The 25,712-nt window shown below is 37.9% G+C and overlaps 1 protein-coding gene across 1 annotated transcript; it reads right to left on the bottom strand.

Moving 5' to 3' along the window:
• Positions 1–1,662: 1,662 nt before the first annotated feature.
• On the bottom strand, positions 1,663–25,712 carry LOC139975961 (beta-mannosidase-like). Its single transcript, XM_071984270.1, has 16 exons — positions 25,472–25,712; positions 24,667–24,813; positions 23,165–23,313; positions 21,297–21,496; positions 20,337–20,410; positions 19,243–19,427; positions 17,478–17,634; positions 14,879–15,183; positions 13,607–13,686; positions 12,380–12,570; positions 10,810–10,989; positions 9,072–9,169; positions 8,249–8,393; positions 6,435–6,640; positions 4,825–5,016; positions 1,663–3,360 (listed from the first exon to the last, which is right to left on the bottom strand). Exons 1-16 carry the CDS (start codon positions 25,611–25,613, stop codon positions 3,043–3,045), a joined length of 2,769 nt encoding a protein of 922 aa, XP_071840371.1. The 5' UTR covers positions 25,614–25,712; the 3' UTR covers positions 1,663–3,042.

Here is a 25,712-nt window from a genome sequence, read left to right as displayed (position 1 = left end):
CCAGGGCCCGGTGATCTCTTAAGACGGCCCTGCAGTGATAAGTTCTCTGTGACGTAGAAACCTTACTTTGGAAACACTTGATTGGTCCAAAGCCTAGAACGCACAAACTGATCCCCTCTGTTGTTAGTTCTCAGTGACGTAAGATCGAATCAACAGTTAGTAGTAAGTCGAGTCTCGTCTATCCGACATGCTCAGTGATTAACCTCCGCCATGTATCGCGATCTTGTGCAAGGTTTATTGCTTCCTCGAAATTGTTAATGTTAACGTCCTTAAATTGTGACTTTATTTTTATTCTTTTTATTAGCACGTATCGGGCAGAATGACAATATAACTAGGACGCGCTCGTCGTCAACTTACTATGCTTTAGTATACTAACGTCTGTTCTTAGTAGTAGTAGTAAGTTGAGTCTCGTCTATCCGACATGCTCAGTGATTAACCTCCGCCACGTATCACGATCTTGCGCAAGGTTTATTGCTTCTTCGAAATTGTCAATATTAATGTCCTTGAATTGCGACTTTATTTTTCCAAACAATGTAGTCACGGGCCTTCCAACTGGTTTAGCAGTATGTCTCAGTGCTTCTCTTAAAGCAACCTTTGCTGGAGCGTCCTCTTGGAGTCTTGCTACATGACCGAAAAATCTCAATCTTCTATGTGCGACTATCGATGACCAAGGTGTTTGGTTGGTTTCGTTGTAGAGCTCATCATTTGATAACCAATTATTATTACGTCTGTTCTTCGTACACACATATAAAAATGTGAAGCCAGAGCACGCGCCCGCCGGCACTCGCATGCTTTTAATAACATGGCTTTATACTGTGCGTTCGTATACACTTAATGATGATACACACAAGCGCATTTACGCGCGCCTATTCGTTTGCTTTGCTGATAGTTTAAATTTCGTGAAACTGCCTTGCCGTATGTCAAATATCGCGATCAAAACTGAATGTAAAGAAAGAAATTATGAAAATCCTACCAAATATCACAATTAATTTGCAGTAACAATGTCAATTATCTGTCATACGAAGTAAGAAAGTATAGCGTATTCCTTAAATATGTTTATAAAAAAGTACAAAAGCAGGCGCGTATCCAGGGGGGTGTTGGGGCGCGCCCCTCCCCCCGGGAAAGAAAAAGAGGAGAGCAAAAAAAAGGGAAGAAAAACGGGAAAAAAAGGGGGGGGGAGGGAGAGGAGCAAGGAGAGGAAGGAAGGGTAAAGAAGAAAGAGAGAAAAAGGAGAAAAGGACGCACCCATGACTTCTTGAGATTGTTCCCATCTGCATGAAAATGCGCGCCCACAACTCTACGCCCCACCCCTCTAATCGCTTCCCGATGAGTTACGAAACTCAATGACCTTCGCCCGTAGTACCAAGACCTTGTGGGCCGTGACGTAGAATCACCTACAAAAAGCAATGATCCACAGGAGATGCGATGAGGTCGAACATGATGTGTGACTGGTGACAATCTTCAAAAAGGTTATGGATGGGGGAAAAAAAAACTTATTGGGAAATTCTTGGTTCTCCGGCAAAAGTGGACATCTGGTTGGTCATTTCAAGACCGAGAAGTGTCATTTCCGGTGATCTGGGGGGGGTATCAAAACCAGAAATTTTCTTATACGCTGCGCGCCAACCGATGGTGGCGCTCCGCTTAGATAGTAATTGGCGCCTTCCGGGTTAGAAAATCCTGGATACGCCCCTGCTATTAATTTATGTGTTGAATGAAAAACAACCATGGTTTATTATGTGAATGATTCGGTCTTGTATAAGCCAAACTTTCAGTGGTTAATAGTTTTCGTTTATCTTTCATTTACAGAAACTATGGTACAAACTTTGAAGAATACAATATAAATACATATATTCAACAACAAACATTAAAAAATTATGTAATATTCTTAGACACATAATACAATTTTACTCAGAGCTGCCACACACCATACCATAAAAATCGTCATCTTATTTTTCTCTGAAATATGATATTTGAACATTATTAATTAGTTGTTCACACAGAGATAGGACAGGCAGATCACACTTGAAGAGACAAAGAAAATTAACAAAATAAGAAAATTAGAGTAAATGAATGTACCCCGTAGTTTGTACTACGGTTAAAATATAAACAGCTTATTAAAGCAAAAAAAATTTAAAAATTTCTGGCATTTTCAAATAAAATAGGCAAGTTTGTTGTTAAGAAACTCCTTATTCTTTTCTTAGTTATTAAGAACCAGACGATCTTATCGAAACATCTCCACTTAACATCAAAAAACCTTAACTAGAGATACCATGTTTTTGTCCATGTATATTTATAATTTTTATAGCAAAATTTGATTTTTACAAAATGGAAAGACATCTAGCTGGGAATTTTTTTTTAAACTGTACAAAATTTGGAAAAGCACACAAGATATATTTTTGGCTAGATTTGATTATTTCAGTCAGTTTTCTGTACATCACAGCCTTTGCATAATGATATGTCTCAAACGGAAATTTCTTGTAAATAATTTTCGAATTTTACCGGTTTGATCGTCGCAATGAAGCAACTTTCAACCGGAAACTTATTTTCACCAGCACTCCTACTTGCAGTGATCTTTAATTAACCACTGCCATTGAGTTGATTTTTGTAAGCAGGAGAGAACTGCTGCATAAAACTAAAAATAAGTTTCCCCTGTATCTCAATCCAAATGTTATATAAAGCACCACCTAAATCCACCCCCCCCATTCCCCTCCCATTTCTGCGACTCCTCTTCTCCGACCCCAGTGAACGAACGTGGATGCAATCCGAAGGAACAAAGACGAACGAGATCGCGCAGGAATGTGGTGCTTCCGTTTGCAGTTAGTTTCTTAATCGATAACGACAAATATAGAAACATTTTCTTTAATTCATAAAACATTTCACCGATGACTGGTGACCCTCTCACCGAACTTATTTTAGTACTGCTCATGTTTCCTTTTTATTTTTCATGATTTCATAATTTTCATAATTCGTTTAAAGTGATACAAAACTTTTTTTTGCTTCACATTCTATTTCAATGAGATCGAACCCAAGTACCAGTATTCGCTACACATTCCCTCTCTTCTTTGTCTTCATGAGCTTGGTTTTCCTCTTCTTTCCATTCGAATATAAATCGCTTAACGTGGTTATCGTCAGAGAGTCCTTAAAGTCCTCCAAGGAGATGTCTTGCCACGCGAAAAACTCGACTTCCCTCGAAGGATCCAGGAAGATGAACCCATTGTCTGAGAATCTTCCAAGGCTTAAGTTGGTGTCGTCCAGGGTCAGAGGTAGCTCTGTGACCTCCAACCAGGTGAAGGGGGCGATGGACGAGGTCTGGAGTTGAATACTGAAGGTATTCTTCGTTTTCTGTGTTACATTCTTTACCTGTGAGTTACCATTATCATCATAAAAAGAAAGAAGAACAATACGCTATTGTTAAAGAGGTTCTATGCTTTAGAGTATTAATGCAGAGATGACAGAATCCATTTCATATCTAACATTTTTTAAAAAGTGACCTCCAACCAAGTGAAGGGGGCAATGGCCGAGGTCTGGAGTTGGATACTGAAGGTATCCTTTGTTTTCTGTGTTACATTCTTTACCTGTGAGTTACCATTATCATAAAAAAAGGAAAGAAGAATAATAGGCTATTTTACCATGGTTATATGCTTTTACAATATTAATGCAGACATGACAGAATCCATTTCATATCTAACATTTTTAAAAAAGTTTCTGGAGGGACAAGGGGGGGGGGTGGATAGATGGATGGATTCATGTACCTTGTCAGGTTAAGTATCATCTTGATAACCTCTATTGGACCCAACCGTTTTTTTCATAATTTATCAATTTTTTTTTCTTTTTTGGGGGATTATATATCAAGACTTTAAAATGGGACACAGAATCCAACCATCATCTCTAACTTCACATTAAAGTGATCTTATGAAGAACAACTCCTCCCAAACAGCAAAGAGAAAACCTTGTTCAGTTTTTGGGGAGATATCCTAGTTTTAGATGGCAGGTCTTGTTTGGGAGTTGTCATTTTTTGTAGAAATTTGTCAAACATTGTACTAGTTACACATGGGCGGGGGAGGTGGATAATGACAATGTCATTTCTTTAATTAAAAGCACCAAACAGTTCCTTTTATATTTAATGTAACCGTCCCCATTCAGTTGCCAATTTGACTAAACCTACTGAGAATTACTCAAAATAAAAAATAGCAATTTAAGTCAAATTAAGATACTAGCCATTATTACTTCTTTACTTCAGATGAATTATGTTGCTTGATTTGTTTCTTTTTGATCTTTGTTAAGCGCTTAAAAACTTTTGTATTATGCTCTACTATATAAATGTTATTTACTATCATAATTATTATTATGCTAAGCACTCTGTGGGCCTGGGGGACACTTTCCCAGAGTATTTATTCACATGTCAAAATTCAAATCAGTCATTTTCAATCTGTTGGAAGTTTTTGTTTCATCCTTCAAAACGAATGTTGACAGGACAAGCAACGCAATGGAAGGATGTCGGAATGAAATAGTCAGGCCTGACCCTAGACGGTGGGTCACGTGGGGGGAAGGGGGGGTTACAGCCACGGGCCCAGAGTCAATAAGGAGGCCCAGGGTATGCCAAGGGATAGATCAGGTCAGTTTTTCAGTGTACCAGAAAAATTTCTCGATGACTGTACCATGACTTTGCAAAGTGTGTAAAATGGATGGTGGGGGAGTGGGGAGCATGGCTACATAATAACCCCCGGGAGCCTGTCCTTGCTCTAGAAGGCCCTGGCAATTGCTTAAATATTCACCCCGTAACAGCTGCTTTGGAGTGAAAAGATAGTGAAAAGAGCTTCTTACTGTGACGTCCGCCTCTTTAAGCCCCACGGCATTCTTGAAAGACGCCAAGAAGAATGGGTTTGTCGGTGAAATGAGTTTCCCGTCTTCGAATATTTCAAAGGTCAGGAAGCAGCCATTGCGATCCTCGCAATTTCCTTCCTTCAGTAGCGTTTTCATGTCGTATTGAAAGACCAGCTGACTTGACGTTGCATTCTGGGAGCGGAATAGAACAAAAATGGAGGTTATAATCAAATTTTTTTCTATACTTTTAAGATAAAAAAAATTGTTGTGTCCTTCCTATTAATATCAAGATCATAAGATTTATTTTCTATTTTTAACCTAAAAAATGTCTTTCATACTATTCTCCTATCAATAAGATTATAACATTTATTCTCTATATTTAATAACATAAAATGTTTCTCCTATTTGGTGACTTTAATATTGCAACTCATACCAAACATGTGGTGTGTTGGCGCTGTATTTCAAATAGTCTTCAAAGAGCAAAAGTCACTTATTTTACTCATTTTGAATTTTTTTTTTCCATAAATCAATTTGCCCATTGTGAATTTATTGATGCAATTTTCTACAAAGTAACAAAATAGTGAAATATGATCCATATTTATCATCATCACATTGCTCATTTTAACATTCTTTGACAAAGGATTTCTGAATTTAAAGACTCATTCATGGAAATCATGACACCAACCTGACCGCCATTAAACCAAAACATTTTTTTTTTCGTTTTTGTCAGAGGTTTTCTAAAAGCATTTTGAGGTTACCCCAGCTGTGTATTCTATGACAGTGTTGCGTGGAATAATATTTTGGGCCCACATCCTAGGTGGGCCCGGCACAACAAGGACCAAAAAATACATATGAATTGCTGAAGTCAATATTTCTTAAGGATGATAACAAGTTGAAAAGAAGTAAAAATATTGGGTATCATCCTTTTCCTGCCTTCAGAGCTTGCGTCACTACCAAGAACCATATACTGATACTAGATATTTTAATTATAATAAAAATTACAAAAGAAGTGTACACGTATGTGCATTGAGACATAAATGCGGTAACTGATAGAAATTCACCCCCCCCCCCCCTCCTGAACGGAGAGTTCACATTCACCCAAGCTCAGACATGGTTTGGATGAGCAATTTTTAATATTGATTCCTCTAGACACCTGGACATGGCTCCATTTCAGGTCCTAAACACTTTAAAAATGGAGAAACTGACTGGGAAATTTTAAAACTTACAAAACAGCAAATAAATTCTTGGTTATGGAACAGGAATCAAGAATCAGTGACCTCTGAATTACAAGTACTGGTATCAACCGACTCAGCCCTCAGTTGGGGGGGCAATCCCTATATAACCGTTTCGATTGCTGGGGAGCGCCAGTCAGAATCCACAGTTAAAACTTGCATGCTCTATAACCAGGGATCACAACCCCAATTTCATTTGGTCCAACCCAGAAAGCCGCACGGAGGGGATCTCTTCTTTTTATATGTAATTATATAAGTAAATCGATTAACAAAAAACTGATTTGATATAAAATTTACGATAATTGCAAAACAAAGAGATTTTCGAGAGAGACATCTCGCAAAGTTATCCAGAGAGGATGCGACCGTGTAGCAGCGTACCTGGGAGTAATCTTTCCGCCAGGACCAATTAAATGACATGTTGGCCCACTTCCTGATCGTCACCTTCATGGTGACGTTGTTGAGATCTCGCGCATCGGTGATGGAGTACACGTAGAGCTGGCCATCCTCCTCTTTGCCCGTTGCTAATATCGGAGCGAAGAAGTCCTTTGCGAAATAATGCAGCATTTTCCAGTTTCCGCCGTATTCTGTAGAAGAGCAAGTCATAGTGGGAGTAGTTAGAGATGCAAATTAAAAAAAATATTTGTATTGAAGGAAGTTCTGAAAAATGTCAATTCATTCAGACACAAATGCATCCACATTCCTTAAAGGCATTGAAGACTCGCCCCAAACTGCGTGCTGCCATCTGAAAAAGTTAACTTTCTGTTGCTTGCAAGTGACGTTTTGTTTGTGTCGCTACAAAATGCAGACAGTAATGTAACGTGGTACCTTGTTATCTTTAGCTGGACCTGAGATGTCCATCGCTGTATCGTTTAAACACTGTACTGTGGATATTGACCGCAGCTGTATGTACTGACTGTACACTAGTGTCTAATTACCGACGGTAGCAAGCTGTGAGTGTGTATTTTCTGGGATCGATGGTGATGTCTAACACTTCTGTTACACCTCATTCGAAACTAGGTCAGATTACCGGCATTAGACGTTTCTTTTTGCGTGAGTCTTCACACCCTTTAAGAACTGTAACTGCAGTCTTTTTGTTAAAGGGATAACTTATCCGAATTATGACGACTAAATATCAAGATTTTATTTCTCCAGCGATGGGAACGAGCTATCTAGATGGGAATTGGCACCAATCTGTTTCTTTCTATTTTTTCTGTAATATCAGTTTTTAGAAATTTCAGAGACTATGTCATCTAAGGAGAAAAATTATCTAATAACCAGAAAGCCAGTTGGCTTTGTGATTCCTTTTGCCATACAATTTGCTCAAAATTCAAAAAATAACTATCTGACTAATGTAGAGCAAGTGAGTTAAATTTTGTCCAAGAATTAAGTGAGAACCAGAAATGGTTTGTAGCTATCCCTTGTGGGCATCAACCATGTCATTCATTTGTATTAAAGATTTTACAGTATAGAATTTTGAAGACCAAAATGTTTCAATATCCGGAAGATTAATCTCCCTTTTCAGATGCTATATAGAGCTCCTTCACAGAACTTAACTGAACTGAATTTGACCAAACTATGTTCACCAAAAGAAAATCATAGCATTGGATGATTAAAAAAATCTTAATGGCTAGTTATCATATTTAAAGTTTTTTAGACTTTGATGCCTGTTGACCTAATGTGACCTTTGACCAATTTCAATAGCATTCTTGCACTCACCAAGCTGGATCTACATATTAAGTATGAAGTTCAAGACAGATATACTTCTTGTGTTACTGTGTGTTTACAAGATTTTCAGACTTTCACTTAAATATTGACTGCAAAAGGCCTTTGACCTCCACCATTTCAATAGGGTTCTTGTACTCAACAAGCTGAATTTACATACCATGTAAGAAGTTCAATAAAGATGTACTTTTTGAGTTATCGTGTTCACAAATTTTTCAAATTTTGACGACCTCTGTTGACCCCAAAATGACCACTGACAACTTCAAAGAAAACAACAGGCTTCTTGTTACCCAATAAGACAGATCCACATACCAAGTATGAAGTAAATCCCCCACAATTAACTTTTTGAGTTACCCTGTTTACCATTAAGTGTCACATACATACACACACACCAACGCACACACACACCTGCACACGCCATCACCATCGCATAGATTCCCTTTACCTCTGGCAAGGTATGAAAAAATTACCTATTGAAGCCCAAGTCGGTGCTTGCCATATATCGTTCAGCTGCCAATAGAGGGCGCCCATGCAGTGCCCCTCGCCACTCTCGATGAGACTCTGCAACCTCCGGTAATGTTCCGTCTCAAATTTGATGCAAAGACCTTGGGATATCTGCAATGGGTTTAATGTTTAACGTGTTATCATATTAATAATTACTCTTGCCTTCAAGACCCCAAATTTTAAGTGAAAATATGCAGTTATTTATACCCCGGCAATCGTTTGAGTGGGATACGGTAGAATGGGGGGGAGGGGTATAGTTTTGGTCAAGAATATCATCAAAAATCTGGCGAACTGTAAATCAAGCAAAGATTGATCAAGCTTATTAAAAACACCTTCCTTCATTATTCCTGCCTGATGATCGTTAAGTGGAGGAGGAAGTCAGTAATATAGGCGTTGGTCCCGGGGAGGGGGAATGTGTGGGGGGCTATAACCACCCCCTATAGAACCCCACACGACAAATTTAAAATTAGTTATTATCAAAACCTTGCATGTAGACTTAATTATAGTCCTAGTTATGGAATGAAATATTTTCCATGAAAAAAAAAATTTTGATCGAGAAGATGAATTTGTCCTTTTAATATTGATATTAAGTATGGAAAGAAAAATTGTTCTGGATCGCCAACATGTTCATGGACGATGAAAAAGAAGGCACATATATTCTTGCTTCTGTTCCTCTACCAAAATCTCCAACCCCCCGGTCACCCCTCCACCACCCACCCACCTTCCACCCCTCCTCTCTGATCTTTGACCAAAGGAACTACAAGGTACAGTAATGTCATGTCATATTACCTGAGTCAGGTATATCATATCGTGGAAAGCTTCCGCAAAATTCTTCCGTTGCGATGTGTTGAAATGCTTCACAATCATATTAAGCATTTGAAGGTTTCCTGGAGATATTGAAAGATGGATAACTAATTGAGAGTTTGTGGGGGGTTGGGGTGGGGTGGGAGGTGGGATAGGAAAGGTTTATCCAGTGAAATGTATTGCAAGGTAGATCTGCAATGAAAAGTTCAACATTCTCAAAAGTTGGACACCAACTTTTGGAATATATTTAGAATAACAGTAAACAGCAACAGTTTGTGCTCATAAGAATAGTGTAATAATATATATTTTTCATATAGACTACTGATTGTCCAAGTATCATAATTTGCCAAAATTTTATAAGAAGAGGGCTCTAAACTTGTTAATTTTTTTATGATCTAACACCCTATAAATGTCCCATTGGTTAACCTACTGTAATGTTTCACTGATGTTGCCAATATTTGCGAAAGTGACTTCCAACTCCCACCTTATCCTCATATTCTGTTCAACATGACATTTGTAACCAAAACCTCTTTTTTAATGCTACCCTTGTTTAATATTCACTTTCCAGTTTTTGTAAATGTTCCAAAAATTTGATATAGATAGTTCCGGTCAACATTTCACTTCACAAATATCATGCTCTTCTCCCAAATTAATTCTGCCAAATTATATGATGTCAAGTAATGTTGCTATATTGTTAGATTAAACCCTTTCAATAATGCTGACAGGATAATAGTTACTCCAAAGGTTCAAATCCACACAATATTTTCATCTCCTACGGACAACACTGACATACCTTCAACTTTACCTTTAAAATGATTTTTTACTTGTCATGATGCTGCAGAAGTTCTCTATTAGTTTCCATCGAGGTCCAAGTCTACTCATAACTTCATATTCTTCTACTCACAGATCACTGCAACTAAAGTTTGTTTAATTTTGCCTCTGTATGTGATCCTTCTGAAGAGTCAATAAACTGGCATTACGGTTACTGCCAAGGTCCCACTCCGTCTATACCTTATGTTCCTGCCAACAGAATGGTCGGTCGACTGACGGAACCAGTCATGAGCTGTCTCAGACAGGACGGTCGGTCGGCTGACGGAACCAGTCATGTGCTGTCGCTAACAGAATGGTCAATCGACTGACAGGACCAGTCAATAGCTGTTTCTAACATAATGTCTGGTCAACTGATGAAACCAGTCATGTACTGCCTCAACAGAATGGTCGATCGACTGACGCAACCAGTCATGTGCTGTCTCTAACAGAATGGTCGGTCGGCTGACGGAACCAGTCATATGCTTTCTCTAACAGAATGGTCGAGCGACTGACATGACCATTCATGTGCTGTTTCTAACAGAATGTCCGGTCAACTGATGGAACCAGTCATGTACTGCCACAACAGAATGGTCGGTTCCTGACGGAACCAGTCATTTGCTGTCTCTTACAGAATCGTCGGTCGACTGACGGAACCAGTCATGTGTTGTCTCTAACAGAATGGTCGATCGACTGACAGGACCAGTCATGTGCTATCTCTTACAGAATGTCTGGTCAACTGACGCAACCAGTCACGTGCTGTCTCATACAGAATGGTCGATCGACTGACAGAACCAGTGAAGTGCAGTCTCTAACAGAATCATCGGTCCACTGATGCAACCAGTCACGTGCTGTCTCTAACAGAATGGTCAGTCGACTGACGGAACCAGTCATGTGCTGTCTGTCACAAACTTACCGTTTTCATGATGCTGTCGATGGTGACTGAAGTTACTACCAAAGTCCCAGTCATCCTGTACGGAAACTTTCTTCAGACTCTCCAGGGACGGCCAAGACTGGAAGCCGTACTCGGATGCGAAACGGGTCTTAGGGAAGCTCCTCAAATCCCAACAGTCGGTGGCATAATCGTAATAGTGTACTTCAGAGAAAGATAAAGTGATAAACTTTAATTTTGCTTTTAGCCAAAAATGAACTGGATAGATTTTTTTTTATCTCCATGCTACAATGACCATTTAGTTGCTTCTAATCATCCATTTTATTTGTTTTATTTTATTTTATTGACCCAGGCCTTGAAAATTTCAGGTTATTAGACTGGCTAAATGCCGGTGGATTTCAAAATGACGTAAATTTACTCGTAAATTATTTTGTTGTAATAGCGACGGTCAATCCAAAACTTGACATGACTTCAAAAATCAGTGTGACATCCTTTACCTGACATAAGCCCCAAATTACTGCTTGTTATCAGCAAATATTATTGACATTCTTAGATAAGCCTCTACAGTTTAAACTGATGAGTGCTGTAATTCATCCAAATACCAGCGAGAACTTGATTTTAGCCAGCAGATTTTTTTGCCACTTCCTTTTCTTTTAGCAAGTGACTTTCAATTGTGAAATTTTTCGGCCTGTTACCATCTACTTCAATACAGAATATTTCTTGACCCACACCATTGATGAAATATGTAAAATTTGCTTGTTTGTGAGATCTTTGAAGTTTCTGTCTAAATTCTATCTTCCCTGGTGTCATCATCTTCATGTTCTAAACGGGCCCATTGCAAGGAATCTTGAGTTGGAGAGGGACCGACAATTTCAGGTGGGGCATCAAAATTTAAGGAGGGGCACCAACCATGCAAAGACGGTCACCGACAATTTCAGGAGGGTAACAACAACTTAAGGAGAGACACCAGCAAATGAATATGGGTCACCAAGAAATTAAGGGGGCCACAAAATATGATTAATTAGGAATGATAAGGAAGTCAAACATACACATACCTTTGAAAAATTTTCAGCCAGTTTACACAAGCTTAACTTTAGTGGCAATAACCAATTATCTTCAAATGTCAATGGTTTGTTTTATATCTCCTTCATAAGTCACCTCCACGGTTTGTTTTTCTTTTCCTTTTTTGGTCAAATGAACAATAACTATCGAGTAATCACCCAATTGTTTTTTTCGCTATATTAATTTCTACCAACAGACATTTTCTCATAGAGTACCTTTTATACAACATGTAGCAAGCAATTCGCAATATTCCAAAATTAAGACATTTCTTCACTAATTCGAGTGAAAAGTGATCACAGTTAACATAATTAACATCATCGTGGTGATAAATTAGTACCAAAGCTCTTTTAAATCTTCCCAGGCATCGAAGGGTTATAAGATGGGACAACAAAAATGTATCAGTGCATGGGCAACTGATATGAGGGTGTTTGAAGTTTGAGCAAGACTGACCATTAGGTAGTGTTGAAGATTTGATAATAACTTGCTTTAACAAACTGTCAAAGACTCGAAACCGTACTTGGTTATCACATACCATCTCCATAATGCGCGTCGTAAGGGTTCCCTGCTATCCATCCCGACGTTTCCGTCTCTTTACCGTTCGATGGGCTGGAGCTGACGAAAGGGATGTTGGTCACGTGAGCATTGACTTCTCGCCCGATCGTATCTATGTAAAGTTTGATGTAGTCTGCTCTGTAAAGTGTGAAATTCCCCGCTGTGCCGTACCTGCAAAAATATACATACAATAAAAGATGTTTTTTCAATTCCACACAAACTTGACTTTACAAACTTTTGTGGCAGAAAAAGAATAGTTTATTTGGCATTGAGCCATTAGCTGATAACATGGTTAGCATTCTTAAGCAGTGACCCTTCAAATTAATCAGGGATATTGAAGAAGAATAGTTCGAAAATAGCTCGAAAAATGTCGTGGAGAAGGGGGGGGGGGGGAGACGGACTTCCTGAAAGAGGTTGGGGTTGGATGGATTATGTCATGTGGTTTATTGTTTCTAGCATATTTGTAGCCAGTTTTGAAGCACCTGATTGGCCAGCCATCGTCTGCTCTCGATAAAGGCTTATGTTAGCAAGCATGTTGGACTGAAAGGAAAGACTTGACCCTGACTCTAGAATATACATAAAATATACAGAGAGTATATACACCATTATTCAATATGTACACATAATATTGCATAACATTGCATAAAAAAACATAACATAGCATATCATACCCTAGCCTTACCTAATTTAACCTAACATAACCTAACCTAATATTTCATAACATTACATAACATTGCATAACAAAAAATAGCATAGCATAGCATATCATACCTAGCCTTACCTTATTTAACCTAACATAACATTACATAACACAACATTATTTAACATAAGATAACACAACATTGAATATAAAATAACATGTTACATGACACTACACAACATTACATAACATAACACAATTTTACATATCATAACACAATACAACACTACACAATACTACAGAACACTACATACTATAACATAAAATAAAGACGCACACACTATTATCAACTGCTTTACTTTCCTCTGTGTTTGCGCCATTAAATGCTGTTACCGTACACAAACATATACCAAAACTTAAAACCTAAAATCAGACACATAAGTTATAGTATTGGACAAAAATACGTTAACGATGGCATATATCCTAACAATTCAAATTTAACTATTTTTAAAAGCATGGATAATTCAAGTGTTTTGACTGCACAGCGTCTGAAGAAATAAAACTCACCAGTTTTGCCTCAACGCTGCTTCGTTCTCATTATTTCCGGCCCATATTAACAGCGACGGATGATGGCCGATGCGTCTCACCTGCAGAAAGAATTATTCGGACATACGCGGATATTTCCGTGATAAAGACTTGGGTCTAAAAAACTTTCTGCATTAATGTAAGCAAATCACTTATCGATAGCATTCTTTATAGAAACAGATGGGGAACTTTAAAATTTAGGTTTGTTGGAATTTCAGAAAAGAATCTGGCAACACAAGGAGTGGATAACATCATCAAGGCAGTTGAAAATAAAATGTCTTTGTTTCTTTCATAATGTCCGATTATTCTATGGAACATATTGTCCTATGGAACATTTTATAGCCTGAATATTCTCCATGACCGAGCAATTTTTTAATCCAGAAGATGAATTTGTCCTTTAATAATAATTAGCAATGACATTCCAAATTGGAAGATTCTAATTTCCCAAATAAGTTGGGATTTTGAAAACAAAAACAAGAAAAACAAAAGCAATGACAGCTATTCGAGTCATAACTGAGAGAAAACACTGACAAGAGTTTGACATGATGAAATGTTCGAAAAGATTCCAGCTGCTACCGTTACAACTGAATTATTTTCAGACCAACAAAACATTTATCGTGGAATATGTGTTGTGCTATGATTCACGGTTGTTTGTACCATTTTAAGGTACTTTTAAAAATCATTGAACCAAGACTTGAGCATAAATTCAGTCCAACAAGTGATAGGAGTTTATTCAAATTGCAGCTCTATTCTAGGCATTGAATTTTGCATACTATACGGTGTGGAACATCTTACCAAAATATCAGAATAACTTTGACAAAAAAAACAAATTGACTAACTTTTCTTCAGTCCCCCCTTCCTTCTCCCCTTGTTCCCCCCACCCCCTCCATAACTCCTCTTCTCATAGCTCTCTTCCACCATTTTTTCTCCACACTTTTCTGTCTTTGTCCTTATTCAGTTTATTCCCTACCCCCTTCCCTTAATCCTCTCTTTGTCCCTCCACTGTTTATCTCCTACCTCTCCTCTTCCCCTGTTGGTTTCTTTCTTTCTTCTCTCCATCCCTTGTCTACTAATCCCCTTACATCTATCTCTTTGTGTTCACAATGCTCATTAACCTGTCTGTATTCTGTGCGTGTTTTTGTACCTTCTGTTACTGTTACTTGTCATTTAGCCTTTGAAGAAGATCCTGCTAGGATCGAAACGTCAGGCCAACTTACTTTTACACAAAAAAACCAAGAATGTATTCCTTTTTACCTGTAGTCTGACCTCTCTTTGAACTGAAGCCAAGAAGTCTTTGTTGGTCGGATACATGGCACAACCAAACATAATATCCTGCCACAAGACTATCCCAAGTTCATCGCATATTTCGTAAAATACATCTTGCTCGTAGACCCCGCCTCCCCAGACCCGTAGGGCATGCATGTTGGCGTCCACCACGGACTGGAGCAGATTTCTCAGATACCCCCGAGTGATCCGTTCCTGGAAGGCGTCGGCCGGGATCCAGTTGGATCCCTTGATGAAGATGGATCTGCCGTTGATCTTGAAGTAAAATGAGTAACCTGGGTGATATAGAGATCAAAATGAGCAGTCTGAATGGATTTATAAAAATATTTTAAAAAATGAAAAATGTCTGTATAGATCAGGGTTTCCCTAACTTTATCCCCCCACGAACCCCCTGTGGATGTCAGGGTTGTCCACGAACCCCCAACTTTTTGAGACACGATCTGAGTATCACATGCACGGTACAGTACTACTATGGCAACGTATGCGTATGGAACGCGAAAAGAGTTTGTCGATAGGTAAGACTTTTGTACATTACTAATTATAGATATATCAGATTTTAGTTTAACAAAAGTACTCTAGTTTTGACTTTCAGAAACGTCCTAGGAACCCCTGGGATGAACTCACGCACCCCCTGGGGGTTCATGCACCCAGTTAGGGAACCCCTGGTACAGATGTTAGATGAAAGTTTACAACCAAAAACAAAAATTGTATGAATCTATTCAAAGGGAATAATTTAGTTATCAAATTTTGTGTAGAAGTTTTAAATGACTCTAAACTCTGCCTCCTATATTAAATACTATGGTTCCCTGTGTAAAAAAAAAAAAAACTGCTATGTACATCTTTCCACTTGAAGAGCTGTTCCACCATTTTAATAATAATAATAATAACAAAAAATTTCTTAATATTGCGCCAAATACCAAAAGGCCTCTAGGCGCTTTACAAAACCTAAAACAAGTGAAAATGATGTTTAGAGAACCATGTTTGTATGGGCTCGAATAACACATCAAGAGCTTATTATTAATTTGTCAAGGTCAACATGGTGGCTAGATATCCTTCATGAGTGTTTTGTTACACATATAGGTGGTGGATTAATAAAAAGGGCTTCTGGTTAGTTGCTATAATTTACAAAGAGAAAGAATTGAAGCAGACTTTTTCATTCTGCTTTAAAGGAGCATTCCAAGCACTTTAATGGTGACTATGTTGAAAATGCTGGAAATAGCGATAGAAAAGTAAATACCTGCACTTGAATTCTTAACCATAGACAAAATCTGTCTTAAGTCATCGTTAAAGAGTGTCGTTAGTAGATTTGCTCACGATTTTGGATGAGAATATTCAAAGGACTACAGATTTTAAAGGGTTTGAAGACTCGCGCCAAAAGAAACGTCTCATGTCGGTAATCTGACCTAGTTTCGAATGAGGTGTAACAGAAGTGTTAGACACCACCATCGATCCCAGATAATACACACACAGCTTGCTACCGTCGGTAATTAGACACTAGTGTACAGTCAGTACTTACAGCTGCGGTCAATACCCACAGCACACTGTGCAAACGATACAGCCATGGACATCTCAGGTCCAGCTAAAGATAACAAGGTGTCAAGTTTCATGACTGTCTGCATTTTGTAGTGACAAGAGAAAAACTTCACTTGCAAGCAACAGAAAGTTAACTTTTTCAGATGGCCGCATGTAGTTTGGGGCGATTCTTCGATGCCTTTAAAGCAGCATTTTGCGTCATTTTCTATGATTTTTCTCAACCTCACTGATTCCACTTTGCCATAACGACATACATAACTAGCTAATCTATTTATATTTTACTTCAAGTGGTGGCATAAAAGTCGAAAAATTTGCAACTTTCAACTTTGTTGTTCTCCAAGATATTTTCCGTTGGGAACCCAATAAACCTCGCCCATAATATGAATATTTAAACACTACGAACGTCATTGACAGATACGTAATATAACACCACGCTTGATTTGTGTACAGTCAATATGGCAGTTGTACCAGGGAGTTGCATAACAACTCCCTCGTACAACCAACGCGAAGTCTTGAATCTATTTTTAGCAACGGCTCATAACTAAACCTGCATCTTTGATTGGTTGAATTCAAACTAGTGGGTTTGGCGGAATTGTATGCGATTAATTTTAACTGTGAAATTTGTCGAGGACACTCTTCTCATTTATCGACATAAATCGTTAATTACTCGCTAATTAACGCTCTTGGCAGGGTGAAACTTGGATGGTATCTTAGATTTCTGTTTTATGATTGATACATGTAAAAAAATCGATGCACATGTTAAAAAAGTGGAAAAAAGCGACCCAACGCAAAATGCTGCTTTAAGGAATGTGAATGCATTTGTCTGAATGAATTGACATTTATCAGAACTTCCTTCAATACAAATATTTTTTTTAATTTTCATCTCTTACTACTCCCACTATGACTTGCTCTTCTACACTTGCAAGCAACGGAAAGTTAACTTTTTCACAGGGCGGCATGCGGTTTGGGGCGAGTCTTCAATGCCTTTAAGTTAACTTGACAAATGGAACTCCCATAACTAGCAATGATAACTTACCGGGACTCTTTGGGATATCCTCTTGGACCAGTTCCACGGCTCTAAAACCGAACTTGATGGACTTATTTGAGAGACTGTCAAACTGAGAGTTCCTGAAGGTAACATTCAGTTGGTAGAGTCTCTGTTTACCGAAACCGTGCGGCCACCAGAGGTTCTCCTGAGGTAAGAGATCCAAAAGAGTCAGAGGTGTTGAATAAATATAGGACGGTAGAACGGCAGAAAGGAATACTTACCAGGTAGAATGCAGAACGTGGACACGAATGTCCTCACTAAGAGTCATACGTGTTGAATAAATATAGGACGGTAGAACAGCAGAAAGGAATACTTGCCACGTAGAATGCAGAATGTGGACACGAATGTCCTCACTATTTGGAATTACACTATAATGACTTTAAATGAACTTTGACCCACCACATAAACAAGAAGCTGTCAGAACTGCAAAACAGGTATGGCCAACTACGAAGGCAATGAAGTGAGATACCTGTGAATATTGCTGTGCTTGACATACGGTGATTTTCGAGCGTAGCCTCACACACAGTCACATGCAAAGACACCCAGGTAATATGATGATTTCGAGCTGGGAATTGCACACACATATCGCACGCACATATGATATGGTTTTTGTCAAGCTTAGCAATACACACAACAAGACACACAAATGGTATGCTTTTCTTGAGCTTGGCATCACATACAAAAGAAACATGCATGATATGGTGTTTTCAAGCTTAGCCTAACTACAGTCACACACAAAAGACACACAGGTGATATGATGTTTTCAAGCTTTGCATTGCACACAGAGACAGTCGCATGATATGGTGTTTTCAAGCTTAGCCTCACATGCAGTCACACACACGCACACAGACATGATACTTCTACAAAAACTTGAATGTCATTAATGGGTTGTTCTGATGCTATCAGTGTTACACTTTGTTTTGGTCACAAAATAAACCACAGATATACACTGTGATGTAGCCGTACAGACTAAGGTGTCACGGCATAGTAGGATTTTAGCATATTTGGATAGCTGTCAAAGTTCACTTGCATATTTACAGGTTGAAGTGTTCCCTTTGGGTTTCTTAAACTGCATTTTATATGCTCATTACATTGCTGTGTAAAACAGTGACAAAACCCACAGCTACCCACCGCAAACACTAATCCAGACTTATGAAAATTCCAGGGGTGGGGGGGGGGGGACAAAATAATAGCTTAGTACCGGATACAACTTGAAAGTTGCAATCTATCCATGGGTCTCGATAATTCATGGAAATTTCACGAAAACATGGAAAATACACAAGTTCTGCACGGGCACTGTCCACTAGCTGTTATGTTGAAACATCCAAGCACAAGAAGGCCCTCTATACAATCTCCCCTGAAACATTTTACACATTTCATGTTTTTTGATTTTGGTCATTCAATGAAATTTATACATTCACTTGATTTATGGTTGGAGAAAAACATTCCTCGGACATTAATACGGTTATGCGAGCCTACATCATGGGCCACAGAAAAAATGTCCACGCATGTCGCTCTTTACCCATCAGTGTGTTAATAGCAGGTTTCCTGCCCTCTGGGAAAGTAACCAGAAGCTAGGTTTCACTGACGGTAGACAACTTTATTCGAAGAGCAAAAGACATATCTAATGGCAACTCGTGTAGTTTAGTTTAGATGGGAGAGTGCATATGTGGACTAGGAGACAGGTAAGCAAGAGAGGAGCAAAGTAAATTTGAAGAATTAATGTGTGAAATATCTCTTCAGTAATAGTTACCTCTGACAGTTTAACTTCATCAAGGAGGATATTGTAGGTGGGTCTGTCTCTCGTCAATTTGATGGGTACATCTTCGACCATTGTGAAGGGACTGGTGACAGAAATTGTTCCAGAGGCCGAAGAATTCGCAGGAAGAGCGCCAACGGAGAAGAACACGGTTACGTTCAGCTTCCACATTGAAAAATCTAGGGATGCAGGTTAAAAGAAAAGTCCAGGTCAAAATTTCTTTTTGATATGTTAAACAGGAACTTAATCCAAGCATTCTAGTGAAGTTTGCATTCATTTTGGTACGAAAGATGGCATCTTTAACTGTCAATATCTCAAAAACGGTACATAGGAATTGAATGCAAATTTTACCAGAATGCTTAGATTATGTTCCTCTTTACAATATCAAAAAGACATTTTAAACTGGACTATTCTTTTAATTGATAAATACAAACTTGTCATTTAAAGTTAAAGGCATAGTTCAAGGTATTACAGTCTCGAAGGAGACCAAGGCCAAGACATCAAATGACTTTACAATGTTTTAAGCCCTGGTCCATGGTAACTGGTCACACACCACACACCCAAGTGTGCACAATTAAAGACAGTTGCTCTTTGGCGCACTTCAGTGCGCCACATCAATATATCCCCTGCAGGACTTAAGCCACAAACCCAAGCACGCATTTATATTTTAAAAGTCATCCGCAAGTTTCCATTTATTCACCTGCATTATGAGAAGCGTTATAGATTAGATGCCATGCCACAGGACACAACAGAACAATCTGGCCGGGACTCGAACCTGCAATTATTAAAATTGCCAGTCCGTTGCCTTTTATGGGCACTTGCTCTGCCTATACAGAGACGCTGAAACTGTTTGCAAGCTAAAGTTATAATATTGTGTAACTATTTGCACTTTTCAATCCTACATTTCCAGCAAAGATAACATTTTGGTCGAATTGCTTTAGAGACAAAACAACAGGATTAATTGTTTTCATTTGATGTATGGCTATTTGTCTGTGTTATCTACACAAATGATAGGCCTAGGAGACCCTCCTTCTGTCCCTACAGCCTTCAAATATGTGTGTATTAAAGAGACATATAATTTCACTCACCCCCATTAGGCAATGGTATGGCCAAGACGTCTGTAATGACTGCTGCATCAAATGCCTGTACGCTCAAGTTTTTCCTGGAAGTAAAAAAAGAGATTGTTACAAAAGATTTCAAAAGGCTTTCTAATAAAATTCATAGAGACGAGAAACACCCACTCTATAACGAGGTAAAGTCACTTTCTTCAACAGACTAGTTATAATTTGAGAAACAGGACAATCATGCCAAAATTTTGAACTGTACCTTTTCAAAATTCTTTCATTTATAGGGCTGCCATATTTATTCAGGGACGTTGTTCCACAAAACTTACTTCAATTCTCTTATTAACTTTTGATTTATTATTTGTACACATTTCTGGCATATTTTCTTGTCATATTTTGTACATATTTCATGCTATTTTAATCTTTACAACTCCTTAACTGTTTTCCATATCCTATTTATAAATTTGTACTTTCATGTATGTATATTGGATTTTAATAAACTTGAATAAACTTCAAACTTCAGAGAGGTCTTCAGTGAATATTCAGTAACATCAAAAACTCTTATTCAATATTACCAAGTTTCTTCCATAGGTTGAATACTTAAAATTATGAAGACCCAATTGATTGCCAAGAAGTGAGTGCATTCTTTTACATTACAGTGTAACATTTAATTTCTGGAAAATATGTGAGAGAAAAGACGTTTAATCAAATATGCATGTATTTGCATAAACACCCAGTTGGGACAATTGTTTCTATACTGCACTTTCATGTCCACATTCAAAGCACTCGTACTGACAGTATTAACAGTACGAACACCATGGTACTATCAGGACTAGAAAACTGTTTGTACTGTCAGTATGTGTGCTTTGAAACATGATATGAGAGGAGAGTATAGCGTGGTATCAACATTAAGGAAAAATAACCCAACTGTATGTGTATAAATTCAAACTTCATGAATATGCAAACACTATAATCAAGACTAACCAAACCCCCTGTGGAGCAAATGCAGGCCCCCAGTCCCAACTGAATGAACACTGTTCCTTCCTCAAGAAGTTCATGTGGCAGATACCATTCTGGACTGCAGGGGGGCAGTCTGGTGGTACGTTGTACGGATATTTATTAAACCGGTCAAGAGCGACCGTCGGTGCTGCAGTGAACGAGATAGAAATATTATTCAGGCCTTTCTGTTGAAGAGGAAGGAGACATTAAAATAAAAAATACAGAGATTGTAAAAAATGGGGCACACTTGTACAACTCCCAGGTTAATAATTAATTATGTTGCTAAGGAATAAAAGTAATGACCACAGTGTTATATCAAAATACAAATTGTGCAGACTTTATTAAACCTAAATACTCTGTATCCTGTAATTACTTTTAAAAGGCACCATACTCAACCAGTAATAGGATTTAAGGAAAGATAAGGGGACCCAAAAACACAATCTGGTCATTAATTTCACCACAATATTAACTATGAAAATGAGTCATAAACTTACTTTAAAGGTTCGTAAACCAAACGATAAAGGATTTACACTCAAAATTAGTTTCGCACAAATACTACTCTGAATTCAATGAAATATTTAATATATTTTGCAATTCATCCAATGAGTCAAATACAAGTCTGCTGACTATAGGTTGAATGAGGGAATTCAAACCAGGCTCTCCAGGTTGAAAAACAACTTCATGGCCAAACTTTCCCTGAAATTAGGCCAACTGACTTGTTTAATGGCCAAATTCAAAACAAATGTAAAATATGCTAAAAGTGCTAAAATGGTCAGGCAATGACCAACTAAGTTTTTCTTTTTTTCTCAAGAGTCCATGTTACATTCTGGAATAGGCTACAATTGTTACAGTTTAATCTTTTCAACAATTTTTTATAGATCCTGTTTTTACAGACGTTCCTTATAAATTTTCACTTGTTCTGAACCACACTTTCATTTATGAATAAAAATAAACAAAATAGGCTTCTTCACTACATCTGCCTGAAACTCATTCCATAGCTAAATTTTAGTCAAAATTCAGCAAAGTTGCATTTTATGACCAAACTTACTTTGTTGGAGGTCTAGGGCAACAAAATTCGGTCAAAATCTGGGTAAATTTGGCCGTGATTTTTGCATGACTTGGTCAAAGAGAAGTTACAACTGAACTCAGACAAATGCAACTTTCGAGTTGATGAAAGGAATATATATATTCTTCTACTAATCTACTAATTTTTGTGGATTGGTGCAGCTAACCAAATCTTGAAATACCTTTCCATGCAGTAGTTGTGAAGATTGCACTATTACTGTATATTGTTTTTAACGTAGCTGGTTGGCATTTCATTCCTGATACTTCATGTTCTATAAACTGATTCATGCAACTAGCAACATACCACACAAACAATTACTCGATGAGACAAGGGTTATTTGTCTCTGAAAACTGTGATTAGGTAACTAAGCCTTGCCAATTCATAACAAAAACTGCTGTCCAGAATGGTATGAGCAAACTAGTCTAAAACATTTGTGTGGATATGCTATGAAAGTGTTGCCAGAGCAAGTGATATTCTGTACAGTAGCTACACTGGTCACTCAGAGACAGTCTGCATCAACCAGTACTCACTCTCATCCACTAGCACCGACCAAAAATTGATACCTTTCCAACCTGCACTTGCCGATTGCCACAACTAGTAATTAAGGGCAAATCGAGGGACGGAATTCTAGGCATTTAACAGGACATTGAAACTGGCAACCAATACTTTAGAGTGTCCTGGCTAAATCTGCGGTTTGTGATCTTAGGTGAAGTTTCTTTCAAAAGCACCAACGTAGAAAAAAAGCCATAATTTGAACGATATGCAATTCTCAGGCATTATAGCTTACCTTAGCCAGAGACTTGATGTCCCATTCGTGTGTGTGAAACATGTTATCAGAACTACCCACGTGAACACCGTTGATGAAAAGCTTTGCTATCGTGTCTAGTCCGGCAACAGACAGGACGACAGAGTTTCTAGTGAAAACCTCGCCGGTCACTGACGGAAAAAAATTAAAGAGTTTGAGAAGCTACTGTTACCGACAGATGTAATAAAAAGTCAAACTCCCAAAATATTCATTAAACATACATATTTTCCTGATATTTTACGAACACAATTGATTACCGTCCGTAAACGTGTCTGCAAAGGATAATATCGGTGAAAAGAAGAAAAGAAAACCCAAGTCTGGTTTCATTATGACAAGTAAACACCTCTAATAGAGGACAGGGGAATAATTTATCCAGTCACACATCACATTCTGCAAAATGATCAAAATTGCTCTACCCAAAGCCCAAAGATTAAAGTAGTTTTTATCCAGGAATCAAAGTATATTTTATGAGATAAGATACTTCAGAGTCTTCGCTACACAAAATTTGAACATTAAATTATTCCCTGGTGTCCAGAGGAGATGTTTCTTGTACCACTTTCTTCGCTTATTATTTCTTACAATTCAACGATGCGAAAGTCAAAGGAGTGACACAGACTCCTACAATTGTCATCTGTCAAATATAACTTTTGCAAAAATATTTTTCTCTTCAATTAATAGCAGCTATCGTAAATTTGTATGGAAAATGATGAATATCATTAATAACGAAAGAAAGCTTGGGTAAGTACTACATACACTAAAAATAACTTTATAACGTCATCTTTACCTTTAGTGATGGAGATATTTACAATGTTCAATGATAAACGAAAAAGGGAACAAAATTAAAGGAAAATCTTGCCCACTTTTGAAGATAACATGCTTTAACAAGTTATTGTCAGGGGCTGTCACTTTACCACCATGTGATGTTATTGAACTATTAGTTGAAACATCTTACTTTACAGTAAGCTTTATTTCCATTCTTATTTCTAAAATGGACATGAACAGTGCCGTTAGGAGGGCATAGAATTGACCGACGGCAATGACTGAAATTTAATCAAGTTAGCTGTTTGTGCCTGCATAATTGTTATTATTATCAAACTAAAGCAGGGCTTTATATGTGTCTAAAATTTCATCTATAATTGTGCACAAAAACAGAGCTAACAACCAGAGCTCTGCTGGTGACCTTTTCTGAAGGCTGACAAATTACATAAATTTGTGTCCTCCTCAAATCTCCACTATTGAAAAAATTGAATAAGATCTAAAATGTTAGTTGACATTTTTAGAATTGTAAACCACAAGCTTCATTATAACACAGGGCCTGCTGATGAATACCCTGCCTTGGTGCTCTTCTTTTGACATACATTAAAAAATGTAAAAAGTTATAAAGTTCTGTAACATAAGAAGTGATATCAACTCTATCATTACATCATTTACAGCATGTCAATTAATCATGTTAATTAATCATGTCTACCCAAATTGAATCTTACGTGAAAAATTTCGATAATATGTCCAATTTTCGTAGGCTATCCAACGGTACTCGACATCCCTAAATCTGTAGTAAGGGTCTCCAATGTTGGCATTGTGCATAAGTGCTGTATGAACTCCACCAGGGACGGCTGCCTCCAAGTCATAACCTATAAAATTAGAGAGAGCCATTAATTGGTCATTAGGGCCTAGGATCATATATATGCTTGTAAGTTGTGGGAGAACATATGAACATATTAAGAGCTGGCGAGTGGGCCTAGGACCACATTCAGTGCTTGCACATGGGCCCTACTATAGAAGCATATTCTGAGCTTGTCAGAGGGGACTTCAGAACAGGCTTCCTCTCTAGGACCGACACCACCCAACTTTGTGAGCACCCCCCCTCCCAAAATATTAATAATAAATAAGTACAATAATTCAAAATAAACTGATACAATTTGTACTCTGGCTATGGGTCTTGCACATTGGTAGGGCACAAACAAATTTTCAACTCCAAAAGAAGAAATTAGCATAGCCTATGTTAACATTCCTTAACAATAACATTAATTAATATTTCTTTTGGAATCTGACTAGCCTAATTAGTAGTGGTTAAAACTGATGAAACAACACCTGCTCCCCTATTTAATTCCTCCCTAATTCATGTTCATAACGGTTAAAATTATGTTATGTTAGAACTTACTGAGACTTATAGGCCTACACCTATCTTATAATATGGCTATAGCATGGGCTTAGAATTAGTAAATAGTAGTAAACTAGGCCTAGGCCTAAGCAGTAGTAGTATATAGTACTAGATGTTAGGTCACTTACTATGATTTGCATTATGAACACGCCATTGGAATGAACCAAAATCAGCATCTAACGGGATAATGAGTGTCTTTTTGCTATCACCGAAAGTTTTAGCATCACAGAGCAAGTTGATGCAAACCAAAATCATTACATACTGCAACATCTTCGTTAATACACTCAAGTCAAGGAATTGGAATTGATTTGGGACCACGGTACAGTGATTGGGACTAGAGTAGACTCTTATGTTATACTACAGTGCAAT

This window comes from Apostichopus japonicus, chromosome 11, assembly GCF_037975245.1.
Source record: "Apostichopus japonicus isolate 1M-3 chromosome 11, ASM3797524v1, whole genome shotgun sequence".
NCBI classification, from domain to species: Eukaryota; Metazoa; Echinodermata; class Holothuroidea; order Aspidochirotida; family Stichopodidae; genus Apostichopus; species Apostichopus japonicus.
Note: the sequence above shows the minus strand (reverse complement) of the source record. Positions and strands in the feature narration are given on the sequence as shown.